The 25987-nt window shown below is 60.9% G+C and overlaps 1 protein-coding gene across 2 annotated transcripts; it reads right to left on the bottom strand.

Moving 5' to 3' along the window:
* Window positions 1-2461: 2461 nt before the first annotated feature.
* Window positions 2462-18735, bottom strand: KLHDC8B (kelch domain containing 8B). Of its 2 annotated transcripts, XM_032772619.2 has the most exons (6): window positions 18675-18735; window positions 14971-15813; window positions 8703-8867; window positions 7646-7870; window positions 6359-6460; window positions 2462-3383 (listed from the first exon to the last, which is right to left on the bottom strand). In XM_032772619.2, the coding sequence occupies exons 2-6, from the start codon at window positions 15359-15361 to the stop codon at window positions 3187-3189; spliced, it is 1080 nt and encodes a 359-aa protein (XP_032628510.1). In that variant the 5' UTR covers window positions 15362-15813; window positions 18675-18735; the 3' UTR covers window positions 2462-3186. The 2 variants fall into 2 exon arrangements, with proteins under 2 accessions (XP_032628510.1, XP_074929208.1); XM_075073107.1 differs by lacking the exon at window positions 6359-6460.
* Window positions 18736-25987: the final 7252 nt, after the last annotated feature.

Here is a 25987-nt window from a genome sequence, read left to right as displayed (position 1 = left end):
GTGTGCACGTAGCATTGCTGTATCAGAAACTGGGAATATTGACCATGTCTCTGTATTTCAAATGGGTTACGCTGAATGAGGCCGAACAAAGTTCATTGAAGAAATGCACAAGAACAAGGATCACCCCAGGAACTGTGTGCAATAAAAACCTCTCAGAGATAACGCCACACAATGGGAATTGTCTGACACAGGTCCCATCAAAAGAGCTTTCCAGCAAGTGGGGAGAGATAAAGAGGGAAAATGACAACATGAGGGGTCCTCACTCTCCCTACAACACCACACCTGAAAATACCCGAGGAACAAAGACTGACCTGGGGGAAGTGATGGGTCCAGGCTAAAACCAAGGCACCCTGTGCCTTCAGACTCTGCCAGCCTGTTTATCACTCAGGGTGAGAATTTGTATCTTACCTATCTAGTGTGTTAAGCTCAGTCTGCGTGTTTTGTTTCATTTGCTTAGTGATCTGCATTGCGCTGTGCCCTATCCCTTGAACCACTTAAATCTGCCTTTTATAGTTAGTAACATTTGTTTATTATTAAACCATTTCTGTCATTTCTACTGGATGGGGGAGGGAAGAAGTGTGCACACCCTCTCCCCACACTGAGGGAGGGGACAAATTTCATAGTATATCTTTGGGTCTGCACTCCAAGGGAGGGGGACATCCGAGTGCTGGAGCAAGTCCCTTAAGCTGAGTCTGCCCAGAGCAGATCTGCAGCTGGGGGTGGCCCTGCCTGCCTGTGTATGAGAGGAGGTTTTCAGAGCCTGGCTCAGCAAGACTGGTTAAAGGGGGCCCATGCTGGCAGAACAAGTAGACTCAGTGGTATCTCAGCACATCAGGTGGCATCTCAGGGGGTCCCACCCATCACCAGCAGCTTTCCAGGAATAAGCAGCCCTGCAGGAGTCAGGTGGTGCCCGCTAGCCTGTGCGGTTTATCCTCAAGAACAAAGACCCTGCCCCACCATTCAAACACCTCTGGGGCCGGGGCAGCTCTTGGTATGAAAGCCTCTGTGGTGCAGACCACCAGCTTGCTGGGCATCGTGGCCAGGAGCAGGGCGCTGGCCTGGCAGGGTACCTCAGCTCCAGTGGCTGCTAGGGGTGCCACTCCTTTCCGGGGGTGGGACCGATGTCCTGGTGGGAAGGCTTTGCAGTGCACATGCTCAGGCGGAGCATGTATCATTTTTGTATCTGAAGTTATAATTATTGGCTCTATAGCTGGATTTCAAATGTTTGCTCATAGGGTACCACCCACAAGGTAGCACCCAGCACAGCTTGGAGGCACTATTCAAATTAAGTGTCTCATCAAGAAACACTTGGCTGACAATGGCCCATGGGAGATGCCCATCTGCACTGAGGGGACTGTCCTGTAAATATGCTGTCTGGAATCTAGGTAATGGCTTCCTGCAATGACTGATTTGGGCATAAACATGTGACTCCAAACACCATCTTGGTGCTGTAATTTTCCATATTAAGAACAATGCGATGCCCTCCACATGGCAAAAGCTATAAAACGCCCTAGAAACCCCTCCACTTTGTCTTCAATCCTGCTTCCTACCTCTGGAGGGACTTTGCTACAAGCTGAAGCTCTGAACAATGGACTGAATGACCCATCCCAGCTGGGGATGTTCCAGAGACTTGACTTAAGCCAGCAGTATATCCCATCACTGCTACAAACCTGAACCAAGAACTTTGCCATTATTGTATGTAATTCATTCCCTTAGCCAATTTTAACTCTCCCTTTTCTTTCTTTTTATGAATAAACCTTTAGATTTTAGATACTAAAGGATTGGCACCAGTGTGATTTTTGGGTAAGATCTAAGTTATATATTGACCTGGGTGTGTGGCTGGTCCTTTGGGATCAGGAGAAGCTTTTATTTGATTAGACTGGTTGTAAAGAACAACTCACCTTTAAATCCAGTGTTTTCAGTGGTAAGACAAGGACTGGGATGCATGAGGAAACTGCTTTTATAACTTGCTGTTAGCCAGTGTGGTGAAACAGACGTTTACATTTGTGGCTGGTTTGGTATATCCTATGGCAGATTAGCCACCAGTTTGGGGTGTAACTGCCCTATTTCTCAGCAGTTCATCCTGAATTTGGCATCCTCAGTTGTGACCCACTGAGGTACGGGTACAGGTGGCATTTGGGGTTTGTTTTAATTAACCATCAGGAATGTGCCAGCTGAGACTCACAGCACCCGTAAGGGCTGAGTGACACTGATGTGCTTAGTACTGCTTAGGCCAGATGGCGTTTCTGAACTGATGCTGTTCCTTGCTGTGGAATCTCAGGGCCTGGCCCCCTCTCACTAATAGTCTCAAACCTCCCCAGAGCAGTAGAGTTCGCCCCCTTCACTCTCACTGAGGGCTTGAAGCTGAGTGGCTTCCAGAGGGTACCCCCACTTTGCCCTGCAAACTCTGGCATTCTCAGATCAAGCAGTAAGAGAGACTCTGACAGACACGATTTCATCAAGAGTCAAATTCCACTTGTTTCATTTATTTGAGGTGCTCCAGCACCTCCTAGGCACTGAGCTACAGGGCACCGTATATGCTACATGGGACACAGACCAGGGCTCACGCCTCACTGCCACATCGCTTTTCCGCTGGCCTCCCGGGCATCACTGGTGCTCCTCACTGCGCAGCATAAGACACACCTGCACAAAGACACCACACACATCCACACTGGACAACAGGCAGCTCAAACCAGCTCCCCAACCCAGGGGCTGGCTCTCCTCCCTAGAGACTGTGAGGGACAGACAGATGGACACTGGAGCTCCTTGAAAGAGGAGGTGGCTGCACTGCAGGCTTCTCCCATCCCCGAAGTGCAGTGTTGGCAACAGGACCTGACACCTGAGAGCCAGCTTGGGGCTCCCCAGGATCTTCAGCTACTCTGGGGAGCCACACTGCACCCCTGCATTGAAGCTCCTTCCAGACTCCTCTGCTGCTTGCCCTGCCCTGCTTCTCTCCTGTCCCCCAAGAACAGACTGACCGCTCCCATCTCTGAGCTACGCTAGAAAACTAATTTCAGCTTCTGAAAGCCTAACGAAAAGACGACATCACTGCTTTGGTGCCCCGGGTCAGTAACTACAAGCTACACACCAGCTCCAAAGAGTTTGCTTTCCGCGCCCACGCGCACCCGTCGCCAGTTTCAGGCACTTTGCCCTCTGTTGGTGGGATCCTTCAGCCAGGGGCTCCCTTCAGGCCCCTTCCCGCAGGCACAGAGCCTCGACCGCTCCGCTGGGGCCCTGCGCTACCCCTCCGATCACAAACAGCAGGCTTGGGGCCTGGTAGCTGGAGCAGGAGCAACGACCAGTGGGCATGGGGGGCAGCAGCTCCCACTTCTTCCTTGGTATGCTAAATCCTTCCACTGAACCCAGGGGAAACGACTGGTTCCCTGCAAGAGATGAGACATTAAACCATCAATGGGCAGCAACAGCTGAGGAGAGAGATCTGGGTGTGGGGCAGTCACAGTGGGACCAGAGTTGTGAAAAAGGCAAAGGTAAGCCTCGGCTGTGGAGACAGCGAAGTCTGAGCGCCGCTGGGCAAGGCACAGGTGAGCCTGCCCCTGGGACACTGTGCACAGCTCTGGGCACCCGTGAGGAATTTAAACTGGATCCGGTGCAGAAGAATGGGGAGTGTCTTGTGAGAGGAGACTGGGAGAGCTCAGCTTGTTGGCCCAGCAGAGAGAGGGCCGAGAGGGGAGCTGAGTGCCAGAGACCCACCAGGGAGGACGAAGAGCTATTTAAGCTCAAGGACAAAGCTGGCCCAAGAACCAAGTGGACAAGCTGCCCAAGAACACGTCAGGGTGGACACCTGAAGTCTGTATCCATCCGAGGGGGCAGTTCTGGGACAGCCACTCAGTAGGAGCCGTGGGACAAAACAACGTAACTAGTTTGAAGACATAACTTGACACATTAGCGCGAGATTGTCTGACAGGGTGGCCTGGGATGCGAGGGCAGGGATTGGAGCCCTGCGGGTCCCTACCAGTTTATGCTGCATGTTCTTAAAATCGAATGCCACAGCTGGTCCCTGCCTGCCCCATCCCCTCAGCCAATGCCACAGGACGAGGGAACGCGCTGTACCCCGGGGCCCTGCCCTCCCCATCCCCTCAGCCAATGCCACAGGGATCGCGCTGTACCCCGTGCCCTGCCCACCCACCCAATCCCCTCAGCCAACGCCACAGGGCGCAGGGAATGCGCTGTACCCTGGCCCCCCAGCCTCATCCCCTCAGCCAACGCCACAGGGCCAAGGGAACGCGCTGTACCCCAGCTCCCCTCACCCCCACCCCATCTCCTCAGCCAACAGCACAGGGTGCAGGAATGCGCTGTACCCCGGGGCTCCCCCCGCCTCATCCCCTCAGCCAATGCCACAGGGCGCAGGGAATGCACTGTACCCCGGGTCCCACCGCCCCATCCCCTCAGCCAACACCACAGGGTGCAGGGAATGCGCTGTACCACAGGCCCCATGTTATCCCCTCCATGAATACCTTAGGACTCAGAGGATGCACACTATCACAGGGCCTTGCCCCCAACTTCCCGTCCACCAGCATTGTGGGACGGAGAGGCGGGAGGATGGAGGTCTGTCAGGGAGCGCCACCGATGAGCACAGGGGGCAGAGTTAAGGTTGTGTATTTCCTGATGCAAATTCTGCCCCAGTGCCGCAGTCCTACTGCGGCTATGTGAGAGGGGCATGAAAGCACAATTCCCCTTCACTCTCTTGTGCTTTGCAGGTTGCTGAGCTGTGAACATATTGGGGGGATGAAAAGCCTTAGCAAGCTGCCAGTCAATCTGCCACCCGCCTCCCATCCCCCAACACTGCGCAGGTAACTGACTTGGCACAAAAGAGCCAGGAATGGAACCCAGTTGGTTTTTCTTCCATTTGCAGAGCTCATTGTTCCCAGTGAATAGAAACGGCTCCAGCTGTGCTGCACAGCACAGAGCACGAGACAGTCACCGCAGGACGCCACAGGGCATCTGGGCTGCCCATGCAGAGCTGCTCTGCCCTGTGTCTGCTGCAGCACATTGCAGAACTTCAGCTGTCTGCTTTCACCAAGTTAACAGACCCTTCCTAGGAGAGCCAGGGAGCACCCTTCTGCCCCACAGCCAGCTTGTTCCTGCCCTGTTCCAGTTCTCTGAGGCGAGAGGGGCAGGGACTGAGAATAGCTAGGTGCTCTCCCAGACACCAGCCTGCAGAGAGCAGCTGAACAGTGCCCCAATCCAGCCATCCTGCTGCATTCCCCCGCTACACCGCGGCAGTCCCTGCTGGAGAGTGGGGACAGAGCCTGCTGCAGGCAGCACCGTCACACTAGCAGCAGCCCACCACGGCTCCAGCCAGCAGCTGTCAGTGATTTCACTTTGCTGGGAAGGCAGGGCCTGTGTTCCTCAGCTGGCACACACCGCTCGGCTCCCAGCTTCCCGTTTTCATTCGGTCCCTCCTCTCCCAAAGAGCAAAGCACCAGCTCCTTGGTGCTCTGGGGACCCCAGTGTGAAGGGGGAGCTGCTGAGTGCTCACCGGCCAGGTAAAAGCCCCCCCAGTGAGCCGGAGCTCAGCATCCCCATCTGACAGTGCCATGGTGCTGAGGCACCATCCCTAACAGCCCAGCCCAGTCCAGCCGTGGGAGACACGCTGGCGTACTTCTGCGCTGGCCTCACATCCCACATGGGGCACTGCTGCCTGCAGGGCTCCCCCCATGTCTCCATCCCTGTCTAACCTTCCCCAGGCTTGGCCTGCCCCTAGAAGTGTGGCACTCCCTTGGTCCTACAGTGGCTTTGGATCCAGCGGGCATGTGTCTTCCTGGCAGGTCACCACGACTGGGCACAGACATGAGGGGAACACCTAGATGGATGTCACTCCATGAGCAGGTGCCAGCTAGTGAGCCGAATAAGGCACCAACATTTAAACAGAAGCGAAAGTCGGGCCCCGTCCCTGCTCTTCCTCACCCTCCCCAGGAGGGGAGCTGGGCCATCTCCAGTCTGACTGCAAAGGGGGGCCAGAGCGGCCAGGGAGGGGCCCTGAGGATAGCCTGATGACAAGATGATCCCAGTGCCCTGAATAGAGACTGATGGAGCAGGGGCTGCGGGTGGGAACAAGGCCGGGAGCCAGATTAGACGCTGGGACCCAGGATTCAGAGAGCAATCAGCCCCCTAGAGAAACCCCTCAAACTCGGTGCCATGTGGCAGGGGGAAGGGGAAGGGCTGGCTGCAGGCACCACAGCAGCGAGCTCAGCTCCACGAACACAGAGGAGTGTGTGCTGGATGGCACGGCCCCTGACATGGGCCTGGGAGGGGCAGGTCTGTCTGCACAGCTCCACCCTCCAGTGAGTCCTGAGCACAAACATGACCGCCCCCCCCGAACCTCCCCCCACGTTACCGAGGCCTCCAGCCACCACCACTCGCCCGCCGAGGCAGCCAGCCACAAAGTCGGCTCTCTTCTCCCGCATGCGAACGGCGCGGCCCTGCTTGCTCCAGGCCCCTGCGGGAAAGAGGCAGTGTCAGGCTTGTGCTGTTGCAGCGGGTAGAAGAGTCTCGCTGGGGGCTTGGCACTGGCCAGCTTCCCCCGCGCACCTCCCTGCTGAGTCTGACCACAGGGACAGAGCCAGGCCAGGCAGTCTCCACAGACTCACCCGGGGTATTTCTGCACACAGGAATGGGATCCCCAGCCCTCTCCCCAGGGGATGAGACAGCTGGGGCAGAACCCCTATCCCCCGCTGCTGCCATCCCTGTGCGGCTGCTTCACTCACACCCTGGCATCTCCCAGCACCCAGGAAATAGGCCTGCCCTGGGCACAGTGCCAGGGGGTCGGTTGCAGGCCCTCACTCTGCCGTATCAGCAGCCTCCAGCTGCTGTCGGCATTGTTCCCTCCTGCCACGGACTGCACATGTGTGTAGGTGGTATGACCAGCACCGTGCCCGGAGGTCCTGCTACACGAGGCCTGTCTGCCTAGCCCTGCCTGGGGACCGCTCGGGCTCCTGGGCCTCTCTGCCCGGGTCCCCATTGGCTGCCCCTACCAGCCAGCTGGTGCCGCAGGCTGGGTTCTCACCAGCCCCCACCCCAGCAGGCTGAGGAGAGCAGCAGCTGCTGCTCCCAGGGGAGCTCCAGCAGAGTGGGACTTGGGGGCTCCATGAGGGGACACTCCCTGTCCAAGAGGGGGGCAAAGAGTGTGTCTGGGAGCCTGAGCAGGCAGGAAAAGGCAAGCACTTGCCTCACTCCCAGTAAAGCATTTGATCCTGCCCCAGGCAGCTTCAGGTCCTGCTGCCGGGCCGTCCCTGGGCTCGGGCATCCTGTGGCCACGGAATAGCCTCTGGCTGGTGCAAGTGGAGGGAGCAGCCAAGCTGAGAGACAGACAGGCACCTAGCCGGGCACGGAAGGGAACCGGGCAGGAGTGGGGGAGCGGATTTACACCGGCCGTTACTGCCTCCCAGCCCCAAGCCAGTGGCTCGGCAGTTGGGCCAGAGGCAGAGTTTCAATGCCCCGAACTCCAGGAGTTACAGGAAACGGGACTTACAGAACAGGAGCGTGAACAAGGAAGCTAAGCGTGAAGCTGGGTTGGAGGGTCCCTCTCACCATCTGTGTGTCCTTCCGGGGGCCCCTCTCTCTGCACCCCAGCTGGCCACAGCAGCTGGCTGGGCCCAGGCACGCGATCCTCACGCCAGCTCACCCTGCTCCGGGTCGAACATCTCCACCGTGTTGACAAAGTGGGGCCGGGAGTAGAAGTTGTGGGGTCCCGGTTGCTGCAGGCCCCCGAGGCTGAAGAAGCAGCCATCAGCCACGGCGCAGGCGGCAAAGGCCCGCCGGCTGGGGACGCTGGGATAGCGTGTCCAGCTCCTCGTCTCCAGGTCGAAGGCCTCGAAGGCCGTGACAGGCAGTTTGCCCTGCCTACCCCCTGCGGAGGGAGGAGATGCTGAGAGGGGCCTGGGCCGCCAGGGCCTTCACCCCAACCCCACATCGCCCTGTCACCATGCTTCCTAGCCCAAGGGATGGGGGTCAACACCAGCGACTGCTCTGCCAGGCTGGTGGTGATTGTCCCATGGGGGGCGAGTCTATGTCGGACGTCCTGGGCGCAGAGCTGGAACTCTTGCAAGATTTCTCCAGGTGTCATTGCATGCTTATTAAAGGGGGCGCCATGGGGGTGGCAGGGGCTGGCTTGCCAGGAGCCCAGCAGAGAGGGCTGGGGGGGCGGGCACGGCTGCGGGGGGGGAGGAGCTCCAGCAGGGAGGCAACGGGTGGGCTCCGTGTCTGTCGACAGGACCGAGCCAGAGTTTCTCGCACCCCTAAGCCGTGCGCACGGTCATTTTCGCCGCCCCCCGCAGCTGATCCCGTGGCTCCAGTGGAGCTGCCGCAGGTGCATTCCTGGTGGAGGTCCGTTGGGCTGGGCTCTGGTGGGAGCGCGCAGCGTTGCCTGCGGGTGGTCCATCGGAGCCGCGCGAGCAGCCGACCATCGCGCAGGCATGACTGCGGACAGACTCACTGGGCCGCTTGCCGCCCCCCCCCCGGCAAAATGCTGCCCCCCGAATAATCCTGGCGCCCTAGGCGATTGCCTAGGCTGCCTAAATGGTAGCGCCGGCCCTGGCTGCAGAGGCAGGGCACAAGCTGAGGGGGGCTCCGAGCAGGGTGTGCTGGGGGGGCGGGCTGCAGGGGGTCCCCAGGAGAAATGCATCCCTGCACCATGCACTCTCCAGCTCACCCACTGTGCCCATGCCAGACAGTGCACTTACCCAGAAGGAAGATCTTGTTGCCCTGCAGGAAGGCAGATGCCCCATAGCAGGGGGTGGGCATGGAGGGCAGAAGCTGCCAGTGGGTGGTCGCTGGGTCATAGACCCGCACTAGCGCCTGAGGAGAGGTGTCTGCGCCCATCCCCCCGAGAGCGTAGACGAAACCGTCTGCAAGAGAGGAGGGGACATGAGGGGGGAGCCGACCCCTGGAGCAGGCAGGGGGGGAAGCAAGGATGGGGTGGGAGCAGGGGAGCCAGCGGGAGATGGGGGACAGCACAGAGGGCAGGCCGGGGTCAGTAGGGGGGAAGGGGCAGGGGGACAGGGTTGGTGCCAGGAGGGAAGGGGAGCTGGTGCAGGGGCCGGGGCTGGCAAGGGGGGAGCCAGCCTGTGGGATGGGAGCTGCAGTCCCCCTGAATTCCCCTCACCCCATGTCCCAGACCCTGCCCTCTCCCAGAGCACTGATGGAGTGAGTGCCCCAGGCCTCCCGCCACCCCTCCAGTGCCCAGCCTGCAGCCGGAGCCCCTGCCAGCCATGGGGATGGCACCTGCTTCCCGGATCACCCCCCTGCCCCGGACACACTGAAAATAGCCCAGACCATGGGGCCTTCGCAGCTAATTATACTCCCTGGCGCCGTCTCCCTGGAGACACCATGGCAACCCAGCCATGCTGCCCAAAGGCTGCTTCCCTAGCCCTGCTGCTGGTTGCCATGCGGGCGCCCTGAAGCCCACAGCGGGCAGGGCCTGGGGAGCAGGTCAACAGCCTCTCCTCACCCCCAAGGTCCCTGGCAAGAAGCTCAGGAGTCAGCTGGGGAGAAGCCAGCACCCATAGGAGGGGCTCAGCCTATCTTTGGAGGGTGCAGATTGCTGCGACAGGAGGGGAGGGGAGGGGAGGCCCAGCCAGGTGAAGGGCTGTGCCCCAGGTCACACTGAGGGGCTGCCCATCTGGACGCTGCCCTGACAGCAGAGCCCGCTGGAAAATGCCAGGCAGCTCTCAGCAGCTAAGAGTGGAAACACGCAGCAGCCTGGACTCTGGGTTCACCTCAGTCCCCAGCACCTGACTGTGGTGCCCCCTGACTGACAGAGACACTCAAGACCTGGGTCCTACTCTGAGCTCTGCTACCCCATTGCTGGACAACCCTTCCCTGCCACGTGCCTCAGTTTCCCATCTGTCCAATGGGCACAGTGATCTGGGCCCCTGTGTGCCGTGCTGCGAGATCGATGGGTGAAAAGCGCTACAGAAGCACTAAGGTGAGTGAGACAAAAATATGTTACGGGACCAACTTCTCCATAAGTGCTAGGTGTTCTCAGCAGCTCCAGCACCGCCTCTTACTGCTCGGGACAGGAAGTGAAGAATCCTGTGTCCAGCTGAAGCAGGACTGCGAATTCTGGGAGCCAGGATGAAATCATCCCAGGTCTCAGGGGTTATTGCCCTGACACCTCCAGGCTGCAGGCACGGTGATGAGAAGTGGGCACTACCTCAATTCTAAAACAACAAGGAGTCCTCGTGGCACCTTAGAGACTAACAAGTGTATTTGGGCATAAGCTTCCGTGGTCACTCCCTGCATCCGATGAAGTGGGCTCTAGCCCACAGAAGCCTATGCCCAGATACACTTGTTAGTCTCTAAGGCCTGGTCTACACTCGCTGTTAAACCGATTTTAACAGCGTTAAATCGATTTAACACTGGACCCGTCCACACTACACTGCTCTTTATATCGATTTAAAGGCTCTTTAAATCGATTTCTGTACTCCTACAAAACGAGAGGAGTAATGCTAAAATCGATATTACTATATCGGAATAGTGTTAGTGTGGACGGAAATCGACATTATTGGCCTCATTATTTTACAGTAGCTACCCACAGTGCACTGCTCCAGAAATCGATGCTAGCCTCGGACCATGGACGCACACCACCGAATTAATGTGCCTAGTGTGGACGCGCACAATCGACTTTATAATATCTGTTTTATAAAATCAGTTTAAGCTAATTCGAATTTATCCTGTAGTGCAGACGTAGCCTAAGGTGCCACAAGGACTCCTCGTTGTTTGTGCTGATACAGACTAACACGGCTGCCCCTCTGGAACCTGCCTCAATTCTGTATCTTACCAGAAAGCTTCACACCTCACCCAAAAACATCACTGCCAGCAGCACAGATCCCTAGCGCCACCCTGGGGCCAGCCCTGCCTGCCTGGGCACAGCGCCCCCTGCTGAACCCCCACCCCGCTCCCTGCAGCACAGCACCCCCTAGCACCCTATGGGGCCAGCCCTGCCTGCCAAGGGAGAGCGCCTCCTGCTGAGCCCCACATCTCAGTGCCCCTTAGCGCCCCATGGGGCCAGCCCTGCCTGCCAGCGGAGAGCACCCCCTGCTGAACCCCCACCCCGCTCCCTGCAACACAGCACCACCTAGCACCCCATGGGGCCAGCCCTGCCTGCCTGGGGAGAGCGCCCCCTGCTGAGCCCCCACCCCCCCCACTCCCTGCAGCACAGCGCCCCCTAGTGCCCCATGGGACCAGCCCTGCCTGCCTGGGGAAAGCACCCCCATCAGTTCGCCAACATGACTTTCTCAGTTTGTCACAGAGAGGAGCCAGCCCGGCCTGCTGCAATCCCCGCAGGGAGGCGGAGGCGTCTCCAGCCAGACTCAGCTCAGAGCCAGTGCTGCCAACTTCCACAAGGAAACCCGTCTGCCCCTGTGTCTGCTGGGCGTGGGTCTGACCCCTAGCACCGAGTTAGCTTGGCTTGTGTCAGTGTGGTACTGACCATATAGAGCTCTAGGGCAGCAGATGCATGGGGCTGGGGGTGCAGGAGGAGATGGGGCTGCGCTGAAAGACCCCTTGCACGCACTGCATTTGTGACTTGATGCCCCCCATCCCCACAACAAGTCAGCAGCTTCAAAGCACCTGCACCCAGTGTGACAAAGTGGGGGATTTTCTTGTGGTTTTCTTGGTTTCCAATGGTTTGCATGCCGAGGGGGTGGGACTCAGTTTCCCTGGGTGTTACTGGTTTAAGGAGGGCAGGGGAGAAGGAGTTGTTGTTACACAGGACCAGAGAGGGAATTTGGGACCCCGGCAATGGCCTGGAGGATGGAGACTCCAGCGACTGGTGACCTGATGACCCGAGGACCCAGCTCAGCCAGTTCTGGCCAGTGGAGGACAATGGGCTGTGGGGAGAGGACCCCGGTGACCTGACCAGCCGGTTCCAGCCAGAGGGGGACTGAGGACAGAAGAGGGGAGAGGAGGCCCAGGTGACCCTGTGTCCCTGGAGAGAAGACAATGGACAGAGCGGGTTTGGGGCTGGTGATATCAGAGGCCCAGCTGGGAAGCAGGGGGGCTCGGGGCTGGAGGGGGGGAGCAGGCAGAGCCCCCCTGGCTGCAGGGGGACTGGGATGTGCTGGGCTGGGGGAGGCCAGGCCTGAGAGTTTCCTGTGCTGTGTTCAACGCTCACTAAACCCTCCTGTGTTACATGGGCTGAGAGTCACTGCGGTCTAGAGGACAGGGGGCATCGTCCCCTTCGGGGGTGGAGGCCTGGGGGACCAGAGCAAGGGGACTCCCTGGGGGGGCCCATGGCAGAGACAGACATGCTAAGGCTCAGAGAGGTGTGGCCCCAGGAGGAGGAGGGGCCTGACCCCGAAAGAGAGTGGACCCCCGAGAAGGGCTGTCGCACTGAAAGGGGCACCCCACCACGGACCACACGGGGACAAGAGTGGGCACAATCTGTGAGTCCGTGACACCCAGCAAACCCCATTCTGTGTGCTCTGTGCAGCCACAATCCCCTGCCGACCAGAGCACCAGCTGCACCCCCCACAGGATGAGCCCTGTGGGCCGGCGCAGGAAAAGAGGATTTGGGGGGATTCGGAGCGCAGCAAGACAATGGTGGGGGGGGGGAAGAGGGGGCATCTGCAGCACGCGCTCTCCTTCTCTCGGGCCCTGCTGAGGCCACTCCTGGCATGTCCTGTCCAGGGCCTGCAGCAATGGGGCTCCGGGAGAAGCCCAGCCAGAGGGAACCCACCTGGCCCAAAGGGTGCGGCCCTAGGCAGGGCCGCACACTGGATGTCAGGGACCAGCTAGGCAGGACCGGCGCTAGGGTTTCTCGCGCCCTAGGCGCACGGTCATTTCGCCCTCCCCCCCGCTCTGATCCAGCGGCTCCGGTGGAGCTGCCGCAGTCATTCCTGTGGAGGGTCCGTTGGTCCATGGTTCCAGTGGAGCTGCTGCAGTTGTGCCTGCGGGCGGTCCACCGGAGCCGCGAGAGCAGCCGACCGTCTGCAGGCATGACGGCGGCAGCTCCACCGGAGCTGCGGACCAATGGACCCTCCTCAGGAATGACACTGCAGCAGATCAACTGGAGCCGTCTGCCGCGCCCCCCCGCCCCTCCCGCAAAATGCCACCCCCTGAATAATTCTGGTGCCCTAGGCGATTGCCTAGGCTGCCTAAATGGTAGCGCCGGCCCTGCAGCTAGGCCAGGCAGTGGGCTCAGGCAGAGTCCTGCTGAACACACTGTGGGGTGGGCTGGGAGTGGGCCAGGGCGCCCTTGGGGTGCTGCTCCCGCCCTTACCCCGAGGTCCTAGAAAGGCCCACGATTGAGGCCTGGGCCCTTTGGCAGCATCTACTGGGCTAAGGGCTCAGCCGCTCGCTGCCACAAGCCCTGGCTGCTCAGCCGCCAGGGGCACAAGGCAGAGGGGGCTGCAGCGGGGCAGAGGCCCCTTGTCACGGAGTCCCCGGGCGATGCTCTGGAACTGCTCCCCACTAAGCCAGCCAGGACTTTGGGGAGCCTCCTCTCCCTTGGAGCAGACTTGTTCAGGGCAAGAAGCTCACACGTCTTCACCTCCTGGGTCTCTCCTTGGAGCATTCAGCATCCTCTGCCCCTCCGTGTGCTTCCCACAGCGAGCCCACCCAGGCGGGGTCCTGGGGAAGCCACAGGGTTCTGCACCCCCACTTTGCAGTCAGACGTGACTCTCAGCCAGCAAAACAGAGGTTTATTCGATGACAGGAACAGGGTCTAAAACAGAGCTTGTAGATACAGCGAACCAGACCCCTCGGCCGGGTCCATTCTGGGGGGCAGTGAGCCAGACCCCTAGGTCTGCACTTCACTCCTCGTCCCCAGCAAGCTCCAGACTAACCACCCCCTCCAGCCCCTCCTCTCTGCTCAGCTCCTTTCCCGGGCCAGGAGGTCACCTGATCCCTTTGTCTCCAACACCTTCAGTTGGCACCTTTGCAGAGGAGGGGCCCAGGCCATCAGTTGCTAGGAGACAGAGTGCCAGGCATTTAGGTGCACTGGCCCTTTGCTCTGCAGCAATCACACACCCTTATCCCACCACCTAGATACTTAAGAACTGCCTAGGGGACACTGAGGCACCAACACAATATTCAGAGCAAACATCAAGAACAGTCCCAGTTCGTCACACCCCTGCCTGTGGGAAGGAAGCCACACAGCAGCAGCTGCCCCTGACATGCCCACAGCACGACGGGGGCCCTGGCGGAGGCCAAGCACCCTGGCACGCAGGGTCAGGTAGCACCACTGCCACCAGAATGTCCTGACGCTGGCTCCCTTCCTTGGGCACAGGCCTGTGGTTCCCATCTGTGCCTCTGGGCAGGCTGCGCGCCCGGTGCTTCCTGGGGGAGAAGCACAGGAGGCTAAGCTGGTCACTGGGCCGGGGGTGGGCACGGACACTGCCCCATCCCAGGGATCTAGCAGCAGGTGGGGGCCTTCCTGGCCACCCATCCTTTGGGGACAGGCTCCCAACTATGCCCCACACAGCACACCCCCTCTGGCCCAGCCCTGGGGTTTCTCGCCAGCCCCTGCTAGGTCTGTGTGGCAGGTGGGCACAGGACGGAGAGTTTGGCCGCAAGGGATGGGATGCAGAGTTGGGAGCGGGTACAGACACCCCTGCTTCCAGCACCCAGAACTGATACCTGCCTGGCGCACACCCACTCAGCCAGCCAGGGACCCAGCTTGGCTCTGGGACTCCTTGCCTTGGCCCAGCCACGTGCCGAGCTGCCCTCCGCATCCCAGTGGTTCAGAGCTGCAGCTCAACCTGCCACATCCATCGCCCCCGCCACAGCCCTCTGCCCCTTCAGGCCTGCAGCTGGGGATGGGAATGAGGCTAAAGCTGTGTGAGGGCAGAGGCAAATGCCCAAGGCTGCGGGGGGAAAGATAGGGGGCTGGGTGCCCAGGAGCAGTGAACGCTCAGTTAAGGGGCATTTTCGTTCAATTAGGCAGTGACATGGTTTTTTAATTGCCTGTTAATTATCAAGAGAAACACCCCCCTCTGCCCAGCTCACCTCTCTCGATTGCAGAGATGCCCATGGATGGCTGGGCCAGGGCGGCCACCTTTTCCCACTTGCCCTCATCTGTGTTGAAGACTTCGACGGAGGCCAGGGGGCTCTGTCTGGAATCCATGCCCCCCATCACTAGGACCTGCTTCCCCACAGCCACAGCAGCCGCCCCAGCCCGGGGCGTGGGGAGTGGAGGGAGCACCGTCCACTTCTGAGAATGCACATCCAGCATCTCCACAGTGTCCAGGGGCAGCCCCGCCTGGCCGCAGCCCCCCACCACAAAGAGATGCCCATCCTGGTACGCAGGGCTGCAGTACACCCGGCAGGTGCGCAAGGGTGGGAAGACCTCCCAGAAGAAAGACCTGGCAGTGGTGGCTGCCATAGTGGGAACCGGCATGGTACCTCAAGGGAGAGCCATCACAGCATCTCTCACCTAGGCTTGCCCGCCCACCCAGCTGGGCATCCTCAGGGCTCTGCTCTGGGCAGACAGCTCCACCCACGGCCAGCAGCTGCAGCGCTGCTCCGATGAGGGCAATTCCACCTCATGCCCTACGGGAGGGGGCCCAGGCCTGCAGTGCCCGGTGGCCACTGACTCCGGTGGGATGGATCCCCAGGGCAGGGAGAGGTCGATTCCTACGTGGAGTTGCTAGCATCGTCTTGCAGTAACAGGCAGGACACACCCCAGACTCAGCCGCTCGCGGGTCAGGCAGCTGCAGTGGATCTGGAGCAAGGCTCTGCCGTGGCAGCCGACACTCCTGCCTGACTCCCCTGGTGCGTGGCTTGTGCCTCTGGTCCAGCCCTGCTCAGACTGGAGTCTCCGCAGCTCCTCTTCCCTCCACCAGCTCCTGCCTGAAGGGAGAGAAAGACACGTGAGGGGGCCAGGCTCTGGCCCAGCCGCTGCAGGAGGAGCAGAAAACGCATCTCGTAGAGGTGGGAAGCAGAGGCGATCTCGCAACACTGGCACAAACAGCTCTCTGAGCAGCTGCCTGCCAGGCCCCACCAGGGCCAGGAGTCCCAGCTGCCTCTGCCCCCTGTGGACCCCAGAGCCCGGAAGCTTGGAGAGGAGCAAGTCAGAGGAAACAAGCTGAGCTAGGGAGAAAGCACGGGGTGGCAGAGCACAAGGCAAGCACTGGAGCAGGACTCTGGATGTCGCCAGAGGACCCTGACCCCAGCCCAGAGCGTGCCCTGGAACTGTGAGGCAGGGAACTGAGGCAGGGAATAGCATGTCGGGTTTCTCATGGGACTCAGGAAAGAGCCTGTGCAAAGTGTGTGTTCGATGCTACGCCTGCCACACGGCCCCCGAGGGGTTGGCCCCACAGACACTGGGCATGGCCAGCGTGCTGGAAACTCTCAGCACAGGGCACACAGAGGATCTGCCCCAGGAGAGGGACGCAGGGACCCACGACAGGAAGCGCTGGACTCTGTTCAGACTCCAGACGGGGATTCCCGCCCAGCAACCTAGTGAGTGGATGGTGGCAGGAGCCCAACCCAACCTGGGCAGGTGCCTTGCTCCTTAGGGGAGGTCTCCAGGCCTGGTCCCAGTGCCATTATGAGCCTGTAACTGGCACCCAGGCCCCAGTCCCACCCCCCAACAGAGAGCTGCCACAGCAAGGAGTTCCCAGCTCACTTCTCTTCCCCTCGAACAGCTTCCTGGCTGAGAGCTGCATCCTCTGGACGGCAGGTGGGTTCCTGCTCAGGTCTCAGCTCTGGGCGCCCTCCCATGCACCTGGCGAGGAATCTAGAGCAGGCCAGGAAGCCAGGCTACTGTTGGCCACCGCAGAGAAGACATCAAAGGGGGAGGGAGACAGCACATCCCAGGGGCACAGTCAGCATCTCCCACTGCCAGGGATTGCACCAAAGCTCCTCGGTCCAGCAACGGCAGCTTGAAACCTGTGCCAGGCTGGGGCAGGCGCCTGCTCCCACGTAACACAGCCTCTCTCCCCCAATAGCCCGCTGGGCGCTGCATGTACCCTGCTAGGCAAAGCCGCAGGAGCCAGCTCCTGGAGCCAGGCAGCCCCTGCAGCCAAGTCAGCGCAGAGCCTAGGCTCATTTCACGCCCCCAGGCCACTGGAATGCAGGCCCAACTGCCCAGGCCCTGGGACCAGCTGGCCAGAGACACAGTCACAGCCAGGATCATGAGAGCTGTGCTGCTGGGGCGCCAAGTCACAGCCGGACAGCGGAGCCCACCCAGGTGGTTGGAAAACAACTTCAGCTGCCCTGGGTGGAGCTGGCCCCCGTTTCTCTGGATGCCCAGCTGCTACGGCCAGGGATCTGCTGCAACCCCCCAGACAGGCTCCTGCCATCGGCAGAGCAGGCCAGAGACCCCCCAGCAGCCCCAGGCCCAGCCCAGGGCTCGGCCCAGATGACAGGTGTGAGATGGGTGGTTGGGGGCAGGAGCCAGGCAGCTGACCATGCACTGAGCGCACAGGGGCTCAGCCAGCCTCTGAGCCAGTTACCTGGTGCCCTCCAGCCCTCAGGCTGGGCTCCCTGCTCTGCTGGGGGGCTGCATCTTCTCTTTTCCCACGTGCACTGCCCTCTGCCGGGCAGAGCCAATGGCCCATGCTGCACCCAGGCCTGGATCCCCTGCTGCGGCTGGGACCTGCTGCCCAACTCCGAACTCCTGCGCTGAGCCCTGCAGGGCGCTGGGGGGCGGGCGCTGAGCGGACCTGGGGGCCATGGCAGGACACTGGGAGGGTGGCTGAAGAAGGGGCTGGGGCTGGGCTGAGGACTGCCCCCCCCTTGCAGCTAGTGGGCAGGGCAGGGCATTGAGGGGCCAGGACAGGGTGCTGGGGAGGGGGGCAGGGCCCGGAGCTTGAGGGGCAGGGCCGGTGCTAGGGGGTTGCGGAGGCTGGGGGGGCGGGAGCAGGGCCAGGCGCTGGGGGGGCAGGACCGGGAGCTTGGGGGGCAGGGATGGGTGCTAGGGAGTTGTGGGGCAGGGCCGGGATCTTGGGGAGCAGAGCCAGGCGCTCGGGGCTTGGGGGCGCCGGGGGGCCCGAGGACGCACATCCCAGACGGGGCTGTCTGAACCGAAGCCCAGGCCTGCAGCTCCCCCAGCCCGTCCGGCCAGTGCTCCCCGGAGCCGCTCGGAGCAGCTGGCAGAAACGAAGCTGCCGCGTCCCGCTGGCTCCGGCCAAGCCCCCGGTACCCGCGTCCTGCCCGCCCGGCCCCGCAGCGGAGCGGTTCGCACCACGGGGCGCCTCGGGCGGGGGCTGCGGTCCCAGGCAGCGCGGCCGCGGCACAAACTTTCCCGGAGTCCGCGGAGCAGGGCGGGGGGGTCCCGACAGCCCGGGGGGAGCGCGGGGTTCCTAGCAGCCCGGAAGGGGGAGCGGGGGGAGGGTCCCGGCAGCCCCGGGGGGGAGTGGGGGGGGTCCCGGCAGCCGGAAGGGAGCAGGGCGGGTCCCGGGGTCGGCCCGGCAGCCCGGAAGGGGGAGCAGGGGCGGGGGGTCCCGGCAGCCCCGGGGCGGGAAGCGGAGTGGGCGGTCCCGGGGGAGTCCTGCAGCCCGGAAGGGGAGGGGGGGTCCGGCAGCCCGGAAGGGAGCAGGGGCGGGGGGTCCGGGGTCGGCCGGAGCCCGGAGGGGGAGCAGGGGCGGGTGGTCCCGGCAGCCCCGGGGGGGAGCGGAAGTGGGGTCCCGGGGCTGGCAGCTGCGGTCCGGCCCGGGCTGCACACGAAGCGGCCCGGCTCCCCAGGGCCGGCGAACTGCGGCGCTCACCTCCGGGGCGCGGTTCCGCCGCGGCTGTCCTGGGGCTCGGCCGGCTCCGGCTCCGGCTCCGGCTCCAGCTCCAGCTCCAGCTTCCCTGCGCGGCGCGGCGGAGCGGCAGCGAAACAGGGCACTTATCCAGCGATCCAGCCCGTCACCACTCCCAGCTTCTGGCAGTCAGAGGCTTAGGGACCCCAGCGCACGGGGTCCCCTCCCTGCCCCTCCTGGCTAACAGCCATTGATGGACCCCTCCTCCAGGAACTGAGCTCCTTCGGGTTTGAACGCAGTTACACTTCTGGCCTTCACCTCCCCTGGCAACGGAACTGGCACCTCTGCAGACTGACTGCGCTGCGTGAAGCAGCACAGCCTTGTGTTTGTGTGACCAAGTGGGAATGTTCTTAATGTTTTCTCTGAATACTGTGTGGGTGCCTCAGTTTCCCTCATGCCTTTCTTAAGGATCTAGGTGGTGGGATCAGGGTGTGTGATTGTGGCAGAGCCCTAGAGGGCCAGTGTGATGGTGTCTGCACAGAGAATGGCCGACACCCTGTCTCCTGGGCCCCTCCCCGCAAGGTGCCAACTGAAAGTGCTGGAGACAAAGAGATCAGGGGCCTCTTGGCCTGTGAAAGAGACAAAGGCAGAGGAGGGGCTGGAGAGAGTCTGTTTGGAGCTGGCTGGGAAACGGAGGGGAGCCCAGACAGGGCTCTGGCCTCCCTGCCCTCACCCCGATGGATCTGACTGAGGGAGTCCTGTTGTCTGTACCTGAACGACCTGTCTTGGACTGTGTTCCTGTCCTCTAAATCAGTGGTCCCCAATGCAGTGCCAGCACGCGCCATGGCGCCCACCGGGCCATTTATGTGCACCCCCCTAGTGCCCAGCAGAGGAGAGAAGCCGCGGCCCCGCACCTGCCGGGGACAGAGAATGCCAGGGCTGCAGGCTGCGGGCGCCAGTGTTCTCGGTCCCTGGCAGGCGCAGGGCTGTGGCTTCTCCAGGGCTGTAGGCTGCGGGCGCCAGCGTTCTTGGTCCCTGGCAGCTGCGGGACTGCGGCTTCTCTCTGGCTTCGTCGGGGCTGCAGGCTGTGAGCGCAGTTCTCTGTCCCTGGCAGGCACGGAACCGTGGCTTAAGCCAGAGAGAAACCATGGCCCCCCACCTGCCAGGGACAGAGAACTCCGGGGCTGCAGGCTTCATTCTATGTTCGAGTAAGAATAATACATATATTTGGACCAGCAGTTCAACAATGTTTAACTTTTTTAAAATACATAAGATGAAAACTGTTTATGATATTTAGTTTGTAAAAACACCTTAATTTTTCTTACAGGTAGATAAAAAAGAGCAAACTCACATGGTAAGGTGAAAGAGTCATTGCCGAATAATTTAATTAATACCTTTTACATGCATCTGACGAAGTGGGGATTCACCCACGAAAGCTCATGCTCCAAAACGTCTGTTAGTCTATAAGGTGCCACAGGATTCTCCGCTGCTTTTACCTTTTACATGTAAAACTACCCTTTTTATTGTATGGATTCATATATTATGTAACATTAAATATGATGTTTTTTGTATTATTTAATGTACAAATACAAAATAAGCTTTGGAAAATTGTTGGCACCTGCCACACTCTTCTGAAAACATGAATGTGCTACTGGCCACAAAAAGGTTGGGGACCACTGCGCTAAATAAACCTTCTGTGTTACTGGCTAGCTGAGAGTCCCGGTGCATCGCAGGAAGCTGGGGATGCCAGGCCTAGTCTCCCCCAACTCCCTGACAGTTTGTTTAACCTGCTGCCTCTAATTTCATTGGGTGACCCCCTGGTTCGTGTGTTACAGGCAGGGGCGGCTCCAGGCCCAAGCACGCCAAGTGCGTGCTTGGGGCGGCAAGCCATGGGGGGCGCTCTGTCGGCGCCGCAAGGGCGGCAGGCAGGCTGCCTTCCATGGCTTGCCTGCGGAGGGTCCGCTGGTCCCGCGGCTTTGGTGGACCTCTGTCACAGAGTCCCCAGGCGATGCTCTGGAACTGCTCCCCACCAAGCCAGGCAGGACTTTGGGGAGCCTCCTCACCCTTGGAGCAGACTGTCTGCAGGGCAAGAAGCTCACACGGCTTCACCTCCTGGGTCTCTCCTTGGAGCATTCAGCATCCTCTGCCCCTCCGTGCACTTCCCACAGCGAGTCTGCCCCAGTGAGATCCTGGGGAAGCCACAGGGTCCTGCACCCCCACTTTGCAGTCAGACGTGACCCTCAGCCAGACAGTAAAACAGAGGTTTATTCGATGACAGGAAAAGGGTCTAAAACAGGGCTCATAGGTACCGCAAGCCGTACCCCTCGGCTGGGTCCATTCTGGGGGTCAGTGAGCCAGACCCCCACATCTGCACTTCACTCCTCGTCCCCAGCCAGCTGCAGACTAACAATCCCCTCCAGTCCCTCCTCTCTGCTCAGCCCCTTTCCCGGGCCAGGAGGTCACCTGACCTGTTTGTCTCCAACACCTTCAGTTGGCGCCTTTGCAGAGGAGGGGCCCAGGCCATCAGTTGCTAGGAGACAAAGTGCCAGGCATTTAGGTGCACTGGCCCTTTGCTCTGCAGCAATCACACACCCTTATCCCACCACCTAGATACTTAAGAACTGCCTAGGGGACACTGAGGCACCAACACAGTATTCAGAGCAAACATTAAGAACATTCCCAGTTTGTCACATCTCTCCCCCCTTCCAGACTTGACTGAGCGAGGTCACTTTAGCCAGTGACCTGGGGAAGTTCGAACCCACCAACGTTCCCATGGATGCCCCAGCATCTCTCCCATTCCTTGGTGAGTTACACCAGGACAGTCCAGTCTCACGCCCTCCCTTAGGTCGAGTGTTCTTGATGGCACTCGCAGGCCGCATGTGGGAAGGTTTATGCGGCCTGTACCCTTTTGCCACCCCAATACCTCTGAGGTTCAAATTAGGATGGGGTCTTCTCCCAGCACTCTGGTCTGTGGTTCGGGCTTTCTTGGTTAAGAGCCCCCGTCTTGGCCTTAGCCAGCTCTGGGCTTGGGCAGCCGCTCCCCATCTTGTGGCCCAGATACAACACCTCTGCCGTCCCCACCTTACACTTTCCAGCTTTTACCGTCAGTCCCACCTCCTTGAGGCAGCCCAGCCCCCTCTTCACCTGGGACACCTGTTCCTCCCAGATCTGGCTAAAGATGCACATGTTATCAGTGTCTGTCAGGGCCAAGTTCTCCATCCCCCTCTGCTTGTTTAGACTCTCCCCAGGTCTAGGCATGGGGTAGGCATCAGATACTGCGATGGCTTTAAGCTTCTGATGGTTCCCACGAAACCAGATCATCCTGTCTCCCTTGGGGACCAGCCCCACGAGTGAGGCCCACGGGCTGTAAAACGACTGGATCCCATCTAAAGCCAGCATGTCCTTGACCTCTCTCTACAGGAACTGGGTTGCTTTCCCAGTGACTCTGAATGGGGAACACCTGATGGGGAGATTGGCTCCCACCTTAGGGAAGAGATCCCCCAAGGGATCTTCCCCCTTCTCCTCCCAATCCTACCCTTCCAGGTCCAGGGGTCCCTCACTCTCCTCCCATACAGCAGCTTGAGAGGGAAGAACCCTGTGGATTCCTGGGGCACCACCATCTGCCTCTCGATCCCCCCAGTTCTACTTCCCCTTGGGGAACCTGTTCCTGGGACAGGAATCCCTTCTCCTGCAGGACTCTGTCCCTGCAGCCTTCCCCAAGGGGGTTTGCAGTGCTGTGGCCAGCAAGTTCCCTCAGCTTGTCCAAGGAGGGATCTCTCTGCAGCTCGGTCTGGGATTCAGCTGCTGGGGCAGGGAGTGGGACCTGCTCCCTCTCGCTGGCTGGGCCTGGGGTCACAGCCCCCCTGAGCCCTGTCCCTGGTAACTCCCTCCCTGCTATGTAATCACTTCCCAGCAGCACGTCTGGACCAGGCAAACGTGGATGGCAGTCGACCTGCCCTGCCTGGGTGTCCCCCCACTCAGCTGGGGTCTCAGCTCCCCCCATGCTCAGCGCTGCCCTGGCTGTCCCAGTGGGGGCAGGCAGCGAGCTCTTGCTATGTCACAGGCATCAGAGCCCCAGGGTTGAAAGGGGGGCCCCCTTCTCCGTTGCAGGGGGGCGGGGAGCAGCTCTCCCCTCCCCCTCCAGTCCCAGGGGCTGGTTACAGGTGGCAGGTATCTGAGCCACAGGGCCCTGCCCCCTGCCAGCCAGTTCATTTGCATTTTCACTGACTTCCGTCTTACCCAATTGTTCCCTGGATTGATTCAAAACCTTCGGCCGTTCAGAGCAGGCCTGGATCCTGTCCCAAGGGAGACAGTCACCCCCAACAGGCCTCCCAGCCATATCCTGGGAGACACCAACGACCAGCCAGCCCGACCCCTCCTGGGTTGCCAGGGATCCGGGCATAGCAGGGCGAGGGGCCTTCACCGCAGGGACCTCACACAGGTCCCACAGTCCCTCAGCATTGTGTGCTGCACCACCACAGTCTCTCTGTCCCAGAGTCTCCCACCCCAGGTGTGTCTCCCCACTGACCCCTGGCAGCCCCTATGTCTTCGCTCCACCATCGCCAGCCATTGCTGCTGCTGCTTCTCCTGCAGCTTTTCTCAGCTCTTGCTCCTCTCACGGGCTCTTCTCCAATCCCATCTGTCTCCAGATCTCCTGATGGCGAACCCCGTTGTGAAGACCCTCGTCTGGTTGGGGACCAGACTCTGTGGGGATGCCCTGCTGCTGCTCCAGTTGCTCCCAGATCCTCTGTAGCTCCATCGGGTCAGAACCATGCTCCTCAGAGCGGTTCCTCCTCCCAACTGCACGATTAACCTGTGCCTTGGTGACTTTCCCCATGCTAAACCCTCTCTTGGTGCAAGGATCACAATGTCCTTCTTAAGACTGGTGATAGGCCATCACTTCACCCTTCCCAATGCTCTGGACTCACAGGCCTATGTGTCTTGGCTCCCCCAGTTTTCCAGGAAGACCCCTTGTGTGCCAGCCCTTCCCATGATCACCACCTCTTTGCCAGGGTGGAGCTGCAGACTCCTCCACCCCTGGGACTGCTCCTGCAATCCCCAGGGGAACCTGCTACTGCAAAATCCTTCTCTCTCCCAGGGTCGAGCGGCAAGCTCCTCCGCCCCGAGACTGCTCACTGCAGTCCTCAGGGGGACCCTGTTACTCCAACAGTCTTTCTCGCTGGTCACACACTCCCAGAGGTTAACCACCCCCTGAAACCATCCCTCTCTGAGCCTTCAGCACACCTGCTCGGCATTATCCCCCGTTTGTTTTACTGCTGCCCAGTCACTTACTGCAAGAAGTGCCATTCATGGGGTGCAGTACATCCCACCGCTGCCACCAGTTGTCATGGAGTCCCTGGGTGATGCTCTGGAACTGCTCCCCACCAAGCCAGTCAGGACAGATTCCCCTGGTGGAGGTGGCCATCAGCTATCAGGCAGCGTTGGCAACACCACTGCCCTACATGGGAACAAGCCAGCAGCACTGCCAGCTCCCTGAGGGCTGAGTTGGACTCCACCGGTCTTCTCCAGCTGCCAAAGCTCCTGCTAACTTCCCAGGCTGGACGGACACCAACGATGTTCCTCCTTCGGCCTGGGGGTCTGCCCACCAGTCACAATGAGCTATGCACAGCAGGGACAGCAGGCTGGTATCATTTTTGGTTGTGCCCAGAACAGGTCCATGTCCCCACACACACACCTGCCTAAGGCTCTGGGTGGGAGTTTGGGTGCAGGCAGGGGGTTGGGGTGCAGGAGACGATGTGGGGGATGGGTTCTGGGAGTTTGGGTGCAGGGTCTGGGCTGAGGCAGGGGAGTGGGCTGCAGGAGATGTGGGGACGGGTTCTGGGAGGGAGTTTGGGTGCAGGGTTTGGGCTGAGGCAGGGGGTTGGGGTGCAGGAGAGGGTGAGGGGTGCAGCGCTTACCTCAGGTGGCTCCCAGAAGCAACCTGCACCCCCCTATGGCAGCAGCTCCTAGGTGGGGGGGCCGGGCTGCTGCCTGCAGGCATTGCCCCCACAGCTCTCACTGCCACGGTTGGCAGAGTCGGCATTCAGGGTGGGGGCAGTGCACAGAGACACAGCTCCCCGCCAGTGGAGTGGGCAGGCAAGAAGCCGCCTTAGCTCCACTGTGCTGCTGGTTGTGGTGGCGGCCCCGGGCCCTTTTAAATTGTCCAGGGGTAGCAAGCGGGGCTGGAGGCGATGCTCTAGGGGAGGCACACAGGGGCAGCAGGAGGGGTGCTCTGGGGGGACACTCCAGAGGCAGCAGGTTGGGCCGGGGGATGCTCTAGGGGAGGCTCGCAGGGGCAGCAGGAAGGGCGCTCTGGGGGGACACTCTGGGGGCAGCAGGCGGGGATGGGGGAGGCTCGCAGGGGCAGCAGGAAGGGCACTCTGGGGGCAGCAGGCAGGGATGAGGGATGCTCTGGGGTAGGCATGCAGGGGCAGCAGAAGGGGCGTTCTGGGAGGGACACTCTGGGGGCAGCAGGTGGGGCCGGGGGATGCTCTGGGGGAGGCTCGCAGGGGCAGCAGGAGGGGTGCTCTGGGGGGACACTCCAGAGGCAGCAGGCAGGGCCGGGAGATGCTCTGGGGGAGGCTCGCAGGGGCAGCAGGAGGGGTGCTCTGGGGGGACACTCCAGAGGCAGCAGGCAGGGCCGGGAGATGCTCTGGGGGAGGCTCGCAGGGGCAGCAGGAGGGGCGCTCTGGGGGGACACTCTGGGAGCAGCAGGCGGGGATGGGGGAGGCTCGCAGGGGCAGCAGGAAGAGTGCTCTAGGGGAACACTCCAGAGGCAGCAGGCGGGGATGGGGGATGCTCTAGGGGAGGCACACAGGGGCAGCAGGAGGGGCGCTCTGGGGGGACACTCTGGGGGCAGCAGGCGGGGATGGGGGAGGCTCCCAGGGGCAGCAGGAAGAGTGCTCTGGGGGGACACTCCAGAGGCAGCAGGCGGGGCCGGGGATGCTCTGGGGGAGGCTCGCAGGGGCGCTCTGGGGGGACACTCCGGGGGCAGCAGGTGGGGCTGGGGGAGGCTCGCAGGAGCAGCACTCTCAGGGAGGTTCTGGGGGCAGCAGGCGGGGCCAAGGGAGAGACCTAGCCCCAAGCTTTGGTGGAGCCAGGCTCTCATATTGGTGGCGCCTGGGCACAAGCCCATACAACTCGCCGCCCCCTGCCGAGCAGCACAGCTGCAGGAAGCTCCCAGGGGCTAGCCCTAGGATTGGCCAAACTGTATTTCATAATTGACAGAAAATAGCACTGGGTCTTGTAAGGAGTTTTTATCCATTTAGATTGTCCCAGCTGCAGGTGATGACGGGGATGGGCAGACGGGAATTAGTGCCAATAGACATTGAGATTCA

This window comes from Chelonoidis abingdonii, chromosome 17 (assembly GCF_003597395.2).
Source record: "Chelonoidis abingdonii isolate Lonesome George chromosome 17, CheloAbing_2.0, whole genome shotgun sequence".
Classification (NCBI taxonomy): Eukaryota; Metazoa; Chordata; order Testudines; family Testudinidae; genus Chelonoidis; species Chelonoidis abingdonii.
Note: the sequence above shows the minus strand (reverse complement) of the source record. Positions and strands in the feature narration are given on the sequence as shown.